Below are 11,926 nucleotides of genomic sequence, written 5' to 3' on the forward strand. Positions count from 1 at the left end.
TTTTTAGTTATAGATTATAAAACTTGTCACAAACATTCCTGAAACATGAAGCAAGAAGAATAACAGTTCATTGTAAAGCAGTTATCAAAGTTTCATCCCTCAGAGTGGCCTCATGGCTGAACCTTTCTCACCTTGTGCACCAAATGTTGAAGAGACCAGAGTGCATAAGAAGAAATAAGTGTTTGCATACTAATTAACTCTTTGCAATGAGAGTGTTGTGCTTTAAACACTCCGTTTTGGGGAGCTTTCTTGAGTATAATGGAGCATCCCAGTCAGTTTTGATTTTCCTTCTGATTCCATGTTGCTTGCCTGAGGAGTTTAGGGCACCTCCACTTATCCCTAATGTGCCTTTCCTCTGGGCCTGGAATGCTCCCACTGAATCTTGTGCCACAAGGTACAATGAGCATCTAGATCTTAGTCTGTTTTCTTTAATAGGAAGCCCCAAAAAAACTGCCACGGGTCAAGGCGTCACCATATTTTACACTGATCGCCTTGGCCTCTATCCTCACATAGATGAGTCACAAACAAGTATTCACGGAGGGATACCTCAGTTGGCGCCTCTGAAAACTCATTTGGCCAAAGCTAGGAATGACATCCTGCATTACATGCCACTAGACAATGTGGGCCTGGCTGTCATTGACTGGGAAGACTGGAGACCCACCTGGGCAAGAAACTGGAAACCCAAGGACATTTACAGGAATAAATCTATTGAACTCGTCCAGCAACAATATTTACAACTTAATCTCACAGAAATCATCAAGAAGGCCAAAAAAGACTTTGAAGAGGCAGGAAGACGTTTTATGGAAGAGACTTTAAAGTTGGGACAATCAATTCGGCCAAATCACTTATGGGGTTTTTATCTCTTTCCTGATTGTTATAACAATAAATATAAAGACCCCAATTACAATGGAAACTGCCCTGATATTGAAAAGAAAAGAAACGATGATCTCTCCTGGATGTGGAAACAAAGCACAGCCCTCTACCCATCCATCTATTTGAGGAGTGCTTTGAAGTCATCTCCAAATGCAGCACTCTATGTCAGGAACCGTGTGCTAGAGGCCATCAGGGTGTCTAAAGTAAAGGACAAGCAGAATCCAGTTCCTGTTTTTGTATACTTTCGCCTTGTGTTTTCTGACCTAACTTTACAATATCTGCATCAGGTAAGTAAAGCAAGGTATGCCAGGTAGAATATCAGTTTTACAAACTGTGTTGAAAGGAATTTTATGTTTTTAAAGGGTAAAATTCATGTTTTAATATTTATGACTATAAAGCGCTATTTGTAATGGAGACAAAATAAGAGCACTTTAAACCTTTTTAATTAAAAGGTTTTTTTTTGTGTGGGTAAGGGTTCATTCATGTCAGGTGTCATATATGTAGCTTTCTCTTTTAACCAGACCCTCCTGCTTGGACCTGAGGCTTGCTCATTAGGTTAGTCTACCTGGCAGAGCCCTGGGGAGCTGTCTCCCTACCTCTGCGGCACTGGGTTTGCAAGCTGGCAACTTTGTACCACCATGCCCAGTTCTGTGTTTTAAAGTATGAGTCCTAAGAGTAGAATCTTGTATCCTCATGCTTGCAAGGCATCCGCTTTACTATCCAATTTCTCTCCCCAGCCCAGTGCTTGAATCCTGATTTTAATTATATGACATATTAGTATCCATGGAGAACTCTTTCTCCCTTTCCTTTAACAGATGTGTCCCTTTGGAAACAGAAGTAATGAAACAATGCTAGTCTCTGTTTTAAAATAGAGACTTAAGTAAAGAGTGCAGGAATATTTAAATTATTGTTGGATCATCATGCTTAGCTCTGATATTACTGTCATCCCCATGGACTAACTCTTCCAGTCCTGTTTTCCAGGATGACCTTGTGAATACGATTGGTGAAACAGTCGCTCTTGGTGCCTCTGGAATGGTTATATGGGGAACTCTTGGCTTAGCACGAAGTATGGTAAGTTCAAGCCGGTAAGACACAGATAAAGATGTCTCTATCCTTCATGTTTTGAGGAGTGATTTGGTGTTAAATAAGAACAGAAGCGTGGTGTTTGGCACATTGCCTCTGCTCTGCACTTGCTGAATTGACATATCTTGCACTTGCTGGTTGTAAAGCAGAAAGTGGTGCCTTCTCTTGTCTAATGCTGAGGAATGAGATAGTAAGAGTAACTGAAATCCTGTAGGTGCCATGGTTTCTAAGAAGCAGAACCAGGAGTACAGTTTCATTCCAATGATGTGGTGGTGATGGTGTGTGTATGTGTGTGTGTGTGTGAGCACTCCCGTGCTCAAAGGTCTCTAATTTAATTGCTTAATTCCTCATAGTAAATCTTTATCCCTGATTCTTTAATCCTTTTGACCCCAAAAGAGAGTAAATATATTTACTACTAAACTGAAGAAAAATTTCCTTTTCTGTAGGATGTGGGATGGAAATGAAGAGTGGGCCATGAAGAAAGTCAGATGAAAACCATGGCCCAGGAGTTCTGTCCTAGGACTGATAGAGAATAGTTTTGATAGTCTAAGAAGAGGAGAAGTATGACAGCTGTCTCATCTTTTATGTAGAATAGCATGAGTCCTATTTCATTAAAAAAAGAAGAGAGAGATACTTATGAGTCATTTTTCAAGGTAGCCTCAGTTTTTCTGCCTGTTTCCAGTAGAAAGAAATTTTTAAAAGTTTAAGGGAATATTATCTCTTGATAAAATCTGTTGTCTCTCATAAAACTATTTAATGTTGGAATCATTATAGCTTCATTCTAATTGAATTTTGCTACTTGGTTTTTCTAAAACTCCAAACTCCTTTCTTAAGGGTATTATTAACTTAATGATGGAACCATAGAATAAGTTCTGCACACTACTTACCGTCTCGCCCCTCCGACCTTTACCCAATCCTGTAACATCAAGGCATGAACCCCCCCTTGCTTGCTGTCATGGAAACCACCTGCTTGTGTTTTTCTCCTTTAAAAACCCTGTTCACCCAGGGCTCGGGGTCCCACTTCTCTACTGCTGTATCAGTGAGACTTGGGTCCCGAGTTCAATCACTCTCGTAATGAAGCTCTCTAGCTCTCTAGCTCTTGAAAAAAAAAAAAACTAAATGTAGCTGATAGGCAGCTCAGTCTTCATGTGGGTTCACTAGTAAGGGGAGCAGGGGCTGTCTGTGACATGGACTCTGTTGCCCTCTCTTTGATCACTTCCCTCTGGTAGGGGTGGGCCTTGCCAGACCACAGAGGAAGAGGATGCAGGAAGTCCTAATGTGACTTGATGGGCTATAGGGTCAGATGGTAGGGAAGGAGAGCTCCCCCTTTCTGAGGAATAGGGGAGGGAAAGAGGAAGGCAGAGTGGGACCGGGAGGAGACAAGGGAGGGGGCTACAATTGGGTTGTAAGGTGAATAAGTTATAAAAAAAATAAAGTTAAATTACAAAAAAAAAAAAAAGGAAATAAAATGACCAGGGCTTCCAAGATAGCTTAATAGGTAAAACACCTGCCATTCTGGAACATGTGGAAGAAGGGGCAAGCTGACTCCTGAAACTTTCCTCTGACTTCCACACATGTTCCAAGGCATATACATGCCCAGAGTCCAGCACACACAGCTCACATGCATTCATACTCACATGCAATAAAAACCAACAGTGAGAGAAAGAGCTGATTACTCCCAATGAGTAAAAGGACCTGTCTAGCGGTCACGTTTGTTTTGTCACCAGAATCTCCTTGTTCCTTTCCTCCTTTGTTTTTGTTCTCAATTTTTAAATTTATGTTTGAGCAATCATGCATACATACAATGATGTATTTGTACAGCCATAAATGCTCTTCATTGCTCCTTCCGCTGTCATAGTGGACCCAAGGAATAATGTGAGATCAAGGTGTGTGGCTGTGTCATGCGGAGTGTGCTATGGTCCTGGCTCTTAGAAAAAGATCAGACTACTGTGTTTGTGTGTGTGTGTGTGTGTGTGTGTGTGTGTGTGTGTGTGTGTGAACCAGGAAAGAGACGAAATGGTAAGCCACTAGGCGGGAAGAAGATGTTTCTTAGCTGTCACCTTCCAAGAGAAGGCTGAACCCACACAGTCTCAGTAAGGCCCCTTGTGTCTTTGGTTATTTGGTGCCAGAAGTGATTTCCAGTCTTACTGAAAATGGGAACAGGTTTAATACTAGCACTTGAGAGGCAGAGGCAGGCAGATCTCTGAGTCTGAGGTCAGCCCGGTCTACAGAGCCAGTTCCAGGACAGCCAGGGATACAGGAAGAAACCCTGACTCAAACCCCTCACCACAAAAGATTCTGTTTCTTCACCTATTCAGAGAGACGTATTTCGTTGTAATTTCTGTAAGTGAAAACTGTACACAAGTTGATGTTATACCACGCTTGCCAAAGATCTTAAGTATGATTCCCTCAGGCATAGCCTGCAACTTTGATGCTGCTGTTTTCTATTTAAGGCACTGTTTTAACGTTATCACTTGTAGAGTCTTCCTACACATTTCTCCTAACTTTCCCAAATCAATGATCAGTTCTAGTTTTATCTTTATTATTCATCATTTCTGATCCATATTCCCATAGATCACCTATCACAATTCTTCTGATTCACGCACAGCTTGAGAAACTTGTGATTTCACTTTTCTTTTACAAGCTAAAACAAGTATCAAGAAAACCTTTTCCTCTACTTTATCAGATCCAATGATGTAATAAAGCCAGCTGTACCAGTCCTGCCTTATGAGACTTGATTATTTACTGTTCAGGAATTTTGTGAGTTGTTAAACATAGCCATTATTAAGATCAAAAAAGATAGGAGGATACAGTAAAATAAATAGGTATAAAGTTAATGTTAAAACAATAATATAAAATAAATAGAATAAATATGTGATGATAAATATGAAAATGAGAACTAATGATTAAAATGCACCAGTTGTTACTTCATGTTCACCTCAGTGCCCGAGGTTGTGTAGATGTGTTAGAAATATGTGGATAAATACACTACTGAATGGATGCAGCCCACATCACATGAGAAACGGTGGCGTCTTCAGTTTCCAGCTCTGCATTCAGCACTGTTAGAACAGTAACTTGAAGTTGGCCATTGTGGATATACTTATTCTACAGCTCTTATATTGCCAGTTTAAGTCTTTTCCTAGAGTACCTATAAGGCATTCTTAGCTGTTAGCTTCTGAGACAAGGCTGTACCGGCAGCCTCGGGAAAGCCCTTTGATGCTTTGATTGCTGTTAAATCCTAGTCATTTCATTAGTCTGACTTTTGCCTAACCCTTGTCTCTGCAAGCCACTGCAATGTCACTTGAACATATACATTTTTGTCTATTTGCCGCTGAGACTGTGTCGTTAAAGAACAATGACAGTCTGTGCATGCTTGAAACCGGAGGACACCAAGAAAGCAAAGCCCTTTAAATCAACAAGAGCAGAGATCATATGAGCTCACAGAGACTGAAGCAGCATGCACAGGGCCTGCATGGGTCTGCACCAAGTCCTTTGTGTATAAATATTATGACTTCCAGTTTAGTGTTTTTATTGGACGCCTGAGTGTAAAAATGTGTGAATCTCTTGTGTTTTCTCTTGGGCTCTCTTCCTTCTGATGGTTTGTTCTTTTCAACTTCAATATGATAGTTTTTGTTTTATCTTATTATATTTTATTTTGTTATATTTTAAACTTATCTTTTTAGAAGGGTATTTTTTTTTTCCTAATGTAAGACCGAAAGGGCATGGAACTGGGTGGGAAGGAAAGTTGTGAGGAACTGGAGTAGAGTATGGGCTATAAACGGCAATCAGGATATATCTTCTGAGAAAAGAATCTATTTTCAATAAAAAAGAAAAATTAAATTAAACAATAAAAAAGTGAGTGCCTTTGGAACATAAAAAAGAAGAAAAAGTGTTAAAGAAGACAGTTGCTATTAGAAGAGCTCTACTGATGATTAATACAGGCGTGTGATTTCTACCATGGAATACATTCTGATCATACTTTTTTCTGTGCTAACTTTTCCCAGATCCTTCTCACCCCCCTACCCACCCAACTTCCTACTTTTCTTAAACTCCTCCTCTGCCTTTTCCTCTCTCTCCCCTCAAACTAAAAACAAAAACAAATGTCAAAAACTAACAAACCAAATATCAATAAAATGCAAAATAACACCAAAACAAACCAAATGAAACAAACAATAACTCCCCCAATACACACACACACACACACACACACACACACACACACACACTGGAGTCCATTTGTGTTGACCAACTTTACTCCTGGGCATGCAGCCTGAAGTAAAGTAATTTTTAATGGAAGAAACAACAGTATGTAATATTGAATCTTTGTAGTAGATCAGAATGTCTTGTCTTCACCCAGGACTGGAGAGAAGATTTCACCCTCAATGGCCTTATGGCTCCCTTAAATTGGGCCTTAAATTATTTAGGAAATTGATCATCTTACCTTCCTGTTTAGCTTCTTTAGGAATACAGATTTTAGCATATTTATCCTATCTTATAGGTCTAGTATTCACTTATAAGTGACTATATATCGTGTGTGTCTTTCTGCTTCTGGGATACCTCACTTTGGATGATCTTTTCTAGATCCCACCTTTTACTTGTAAATTTCATGATTTCCTTGTTTTTAATTGCTGAGTTGTATCCCATTGTGTAACTGTACCACAATTTCTGTATCCATTCCTCCATTGAGGGACATCTGTGTTGTTTCCAGGTTCTGGCTATTACAAATAAAGCTGCTACGAACAGTGTAGAGCAAATGGCCTTGTTGTGTACTTGAGCATATTTTGGATATATGCCTAGGAGTGGTATATCTGGATCTTGAGGAAGTGCTATTCCTAATTGTTTGAGCAAGTGTCAGATTGACTTCCAAAGTTGTTGTACAAGTTTACATTCCCACATTAGAAGAAGGAGAAAACAAGGAACAGGACAGGAGCCTACCATAGAGGGCCTCTGAAAGACTCTACCTAGCAGTGTATCATAGCAGATACTGAGACTCATAACCAAACTTTGGGCAGTGTGCAGGGAATCATATGAAAGAAAGGGGAGATAGTAAGACCTGGAGAGAACAGGCGCTCCACAAGGAGAGCAACAGGACCAAAATATCTGAGCACAAGGTTCTTTTTTGAGACTGATACTCCAACCAAGGACCATGCATGGAGATAACCTAGAACCCCTGCACAGATATAGCCCAAGGCAGCTCAGTCTGCAAGTGGGTTCTCTAGTAATAGGAACAGGGACTGTCTCTGACATGAACTCAATGGCTGGCTCTTTGATCTTCCTCCCGATGGAGGAGCAGCCTTTCCAGGCCACAGAGTAGGACATTGCAGCCATTCTTGATGAGACCTGATAAGCTAGGGTCAGATGGAAGGGGAGAAGGACCTCTCTATCAGTGGACTTAAAGGGGGGAATGGGAGGAGATGAGAGATGGAGGCTGAGATTGGGAGGGAATGAGGGAGGGGGCTACAGCTGGGATACAAAGCATATAAAATGTAATTAATATAAAAAATAAAAATTTAATTAAAGATTATTTAGGAGATGGGTGGAAACTTGGGAATGGGTGATAACTCATTTTTACCAGGAAAATCTACATATCCAATTCCAAGCTGTTCAGCAGAAGGAATTGGTATTTAGAAGTTCAGTCATGTCTAATGGGTAGCAGCTTCTTTTTTCTTTCTTTTTTTTTCTTCATTTCTTTCCTTCTTCTCCTTCTTTGTCTTCTTCTTTTTCTTCTTCCTATTCCCCCTCCTCTGCTTCTTCTTGCTTCTCCTAATTTTATTTATTTTTTATTGAAAATAAAGTTATTTTCAAAGAATATATCCTGATCATGGTTTCCTCTCCTTCATCTCCTCCCATATTCTCCTCGTCTCTCTACTCTTACAACTCCATGTGTTCTTAGTTTCAAAAAAAAAAATACCCCCACAAATAAAGCATAAATAAGGATAAAATAAAATAAGAAAAGCATGGAATTCACACACACACACACACACACACAGTGCATAAAAACTCAAAATGGAAGCCATAATACACAAGCAAAAGACCAGAAAGGGGGGAAAATCCCAAAGAAAGCAATATAGACAAAAAAAATTCCCTAATTCCTTTGAGTTCATTTTACATTGCCAGCTTCTCCTGTGCTTGATACTGCTGTAAAGTGTGGTGATACTCCCTCAGAGAAACTTGCTTTTCCTTTGGAGACAGTTTCTTGATTGGGGATGGGAGATCCTGTCTACTTTTCCATCTCAGTGTTCATGCTCTGTCTGTTTTGGTTCTGTGTAGACCCTTATGTAAGTTACCACAGCTCTGTGAAGTTTGCATGTCAGCTCTGATGAATATGAAAGATACTGTTTGGTTCCTTGGGATCATGCATGTCTTCTGGTTATTACAATCTTTCTGCTTCCTCCTCTTCCACATAATTCCCTGAGCCCTATGGTGAGGGATTTGATGAAAGTACCCCATGTAAGATTGAGTGTTACAAGATTTCTCACTCTCTGCACATTGGCTAGCTGTGGGTCTCTGTTTTTGTTCCCATCTACTGCCGGTGAAAGCTGCTCTGCTTGTGGCTGAGTGAGACACTGACCTATGGGTATAGAAGAATGTCATCAGGAGTCATTTTATTGCTATATTGCTTTGACAGAACAATAATACTTGATTTCTCCCCTAGGTCCATGGTCTGTCTAGTCTCAAATTATTGGCCATTCAAACAGTGGCAAGCATAGGTTCCATTTTATGGAGTATGTCTTAAATCCAAACAGACAGTGGTTATTCCTGCAGAATTTATGCCAGTATTTCACCATAGTGCATAGCTTTAAACAAAATGTTCCTTTAGAAGAGATAACAAGAATGGGGAAGCAGAACTCTGTTTTGGAATTCTATGCCTTCACCAAAGATCCTAAGCTGTCTAATTAATTTTTATGTTCAGTCCTCTTTTATACCAGTGCAAAGATGCTTGACACTCAAACTGCAAAATTTTCCAAAGGACAGACTGTCATGCATACATAATTATGTAACATTTATATAAAGTATAGAGTTTGAACCTAGTTGTTTTGAGCCATCAATTTGGGACCTATCTTTGATGCTGTTTAAACTTGTCAGACTAATGTAATTTTTGATTTTTTAAAATGATATATTGATGGTGAATTGAAGAAATTACAGGCCTCATGTCAAACATGTACGTATGTATCTTCCTTTTTTGTTTTGTTTTTTTAATTAATTTTTTAATTTTTTTATATTAGTTACAGTTTATTAACTTTGTATCTCAGCTGTATCCCGCTCCCTCATTCACTCCCAATCCCACCCTCCCTCCCTCATCTTCTCCCTGTCCCTTTCCAAGTCCACTAATAGGGGAGGACCTCCTTGCCTTTCATCTGACCCTGGTTTATCAGGTATCATCAGGACTGGCTGCAAATTTCTCCTCTGTGGCCTAGCAGGGCTGCTACTCCCTCGGGGGTGGGGGAGAGGTCAAAGAGCCTGCCATTGAGTTCATGTCAGAAATAGTCTCTGTTCCCCTTACTAGGGTACCCACTTGGATACTGAGCTACCATGGGCTACATCTGAGCAGGGGTTCTAGGTTATATCCATACATGGTCCTTGGTTGGAGAAACAGTGTCATAAAACACCCCTGTGCCCAGATATATTTGGTCCTTGTGGAGCTCCTGTCCTCTCCAGGTTGTATTAACTCCCCCTTCTTTCATATGATTCCCTGCACTCTGCCCAAGGTTTGGTTATGACTCTCAGCACCTACTTTGATACACTGCCAGGTAGAGTCTTTCAGAGGCCCTCTGCGGTAGGCTCCTGTCCTGTTACTTGTTTGTTCCTACATCCAATATCCATCCCATTTGTCTTTCTAAGTGAGGATTGATCATCTTACCCCGGGTCTTCTTTCTTGTTTATCTTCTTTAGGTGCACAGATTTTAGTATGTTTATTCTATCTTATAGGTCTATATAAGTGTATACCATGTGTATCTTTCTGCTCCTGGGATACTTCACTCAGGATGATCGTTTCTAGGTCCCATCATTTACCTGCAAATTTCATGATTTCCTTGTTTTTAATTTCTGAGTAGTCATATGTATCTTTCTTGTTGTCACAATAATCTTATGTATCAGGCTTTAAAAATTCATCCTTATTTTGTAAGTGATAAAACATAAGCATAATCAAATTAGTTAATTTGACTTGTGGTCATCCAAATAGGAAACTAAGACTTACAAAGTTTGAGATATTCTCAAGGTCATTTATGAAACTTTGACCTCAATCATCAGGGCAAGAGAGAGTCAATGCCTGTATTCCATCCCTTTTATTAATTCAGTAATAACTGAGGAAGTTCAAAGCTAAATTGAGTGTCAACTTAATAATTATTCAGTGGCATGAAATGGCACAGAAAGTCTAAGAAAGTAATAAAAAGTGCCTAAATCATATTTCTTGTTAAAGTGACAAAGAACATTTCCTAACAATGTTTTGTGTTTTAAGAGTTGCTTGATGCAGTATATTGTCACATAGAACTTAATAGTTTATGTTATGGTTTTACAGAAATCATGCCTGAACTTACATAATTACTTGGAGAATACCCTGAATCCGTATTTAATCAACGTCACCCTTGCAGCCAAGATGTGCAGCCAAACACTCTGCCAGGATCAAGGTGTATGTTCGAGGAAAGACTGGAATTCAGATGAATATCTTCACTTGAGTCCCCGAAATTTTGAGATTCAATTTGTGAAAAGCGGAAAGTATGAAATCCGTGGCAGCCCCACCTTTGATGACCTGCAGTACTTTTCCGAAAAGTTTCATTGCACCTGTTACGCCAACTTGAACTGTAAAGAGAGAGATGACATGGAAAGTGTGAGCACCGTCAGTGTGTGTGCTGTTGAAGATGTCTGCATTAATTCCTTTGTAATTGAAGAACCTAGGTCGCTGCCTGAGAACTGGAACCGCCCTTACTTTGCTAGGAGCAATCAGTCGTCAGAAACTACAGCGTCTGCTGTAGTGAGTCCATGTGTGCCAAGGCAAAGTGTCAGTGGGTATCTCTTTGTTCTCTCTATCTATTCACAGCACGTGAAATATTTGCTATAGGTTTTTGGCCATTCAAAAGTTGGACATCATCTTTCAAAAATAACTCTACAGAAATAATGAAGATTCTACCTTGGATTTCAGAGACAAAAAAAATGTGTATTCTATCAAAAACTGTAATGCTGTTACTTTCAGGGTTAATGGTCTTCTGAGAAGAATGAAGATTAAATAAAATCAAGTTACTGTAAATGAATGTCTTTCAGTAATTTGTTTTTAGTATTTTGCTATTGCTTAAAATTTAATAATGTTTTTAGTAATTTACTATTGGTTAAAATCAAGAAAATGAAATTTTATATCATTTAAAATGGAATTTCCCAGGTGCTCTAACCTTCCATAATTATAATTTTTGGCTCTATGTTGAAAATGTTTATTCTTAGGATTTATGGAAAAGTAAACTTTAATAAATGATTATCTTATTTTTTGCATGACAATATATTTTTTAAATTTATGCTTTTAGAGTATTAAAATTGACTTCCCCTTTCTGATCATCAAGGTTATGTTTTATACCCCAGATGGCTTTTTCATCAAAGCACCCACTTGTTCATTAACTTGTTTCGTTAAGCTTTTACTGACTTTTCCTTCTTTCAGGCCTGGTATTCAGTGTCACTCTGTCCTTGTAAAGGAGCAGATTTCTTTCCATCAGTGAGTTTGCTGTATGTTTAAAAATAAAATAAATGAATATTGACAGTGACAGCAGAGTGTGTTTTCAGCGCTATGGTGTTCTTGCAGTACACAGCCGTGACTGTGAGAAGGTGACTTGTCAGGATGTCCTGAAAAAGATGAGGTGAAAGTTGTTTGAAAGGGTGAGTGTAAGTTTGAACAAGAAACACTTAAGCAAAAGAAAAAAAAAAACTGCGTGTGCTTCTTAGAGAGGTGTAGAGCCAGAAGTTTACGCTGAGAGGTGTGAAGACAGTG

At 39.2% G+C, this 11,926-nt stretch overlaps 1 protein-coding gene across 1 annotated transcript; it reads left to right on the forward strand.

Moving 5' to 3' along the window:
• Window positions 1-206: 206 nt before the first annotated feature.
• Window positions 207-11,014, forward strand: LOC129677575 (hyaluronidase-5-like). Its single transcript, XM_055608224.1, has 3 exons — window positions 207-1,160; window positions 1,855-1,944; window positions 10,475-11,014. Exons 1-3 carry the CDS (start codon window positions 207-209, stop codon window positions 11,012-11,014), a joined length of 1,584 nt encoding a protein of 527 aa, XP_055464199.1.
• The last annotated feature ends 912 nt before the right edge of the window (window positions 11,015-11,926 follow it).

This window comes from Psammomys obesus, unplaced genomic scaffold (assembly GCF_907164565.1).
Source record: "Psammomys obesus unplaced genomic scaffold, mPsaObe1.curated_primary_1811, whole genome shotgun sequence".
NCBI classification, from domain to species: Eukaryota; Metazoa; Chordata; class Mammalia; order Rodentia; family Muridae; genus Psammomys; species Psammomys obesus.

Coding starts and splice junctions, on each gene's coding strand:
- LOC129677575 (XM_055608224.1), top strand. CDS start 207: ATGAGAGTGTTGTGCTTTAAACACTCCGTTTTGGGGAGCTTTCTTGAG. Junction 1,161..1,854: donor CTTTACAATATCTGCATCAG/GTAAGTAAAGCA, acceptor CCTGTTTTCCAG/GATGACCTTGTGAATACGAT. Junction 1,945..10,474: donor TTGGCTTAGCACGAAGTATG/GTAAGTTCAAGC, acceptor ATGGTTTTACAG/AAATCATGCCTGAACTTACA.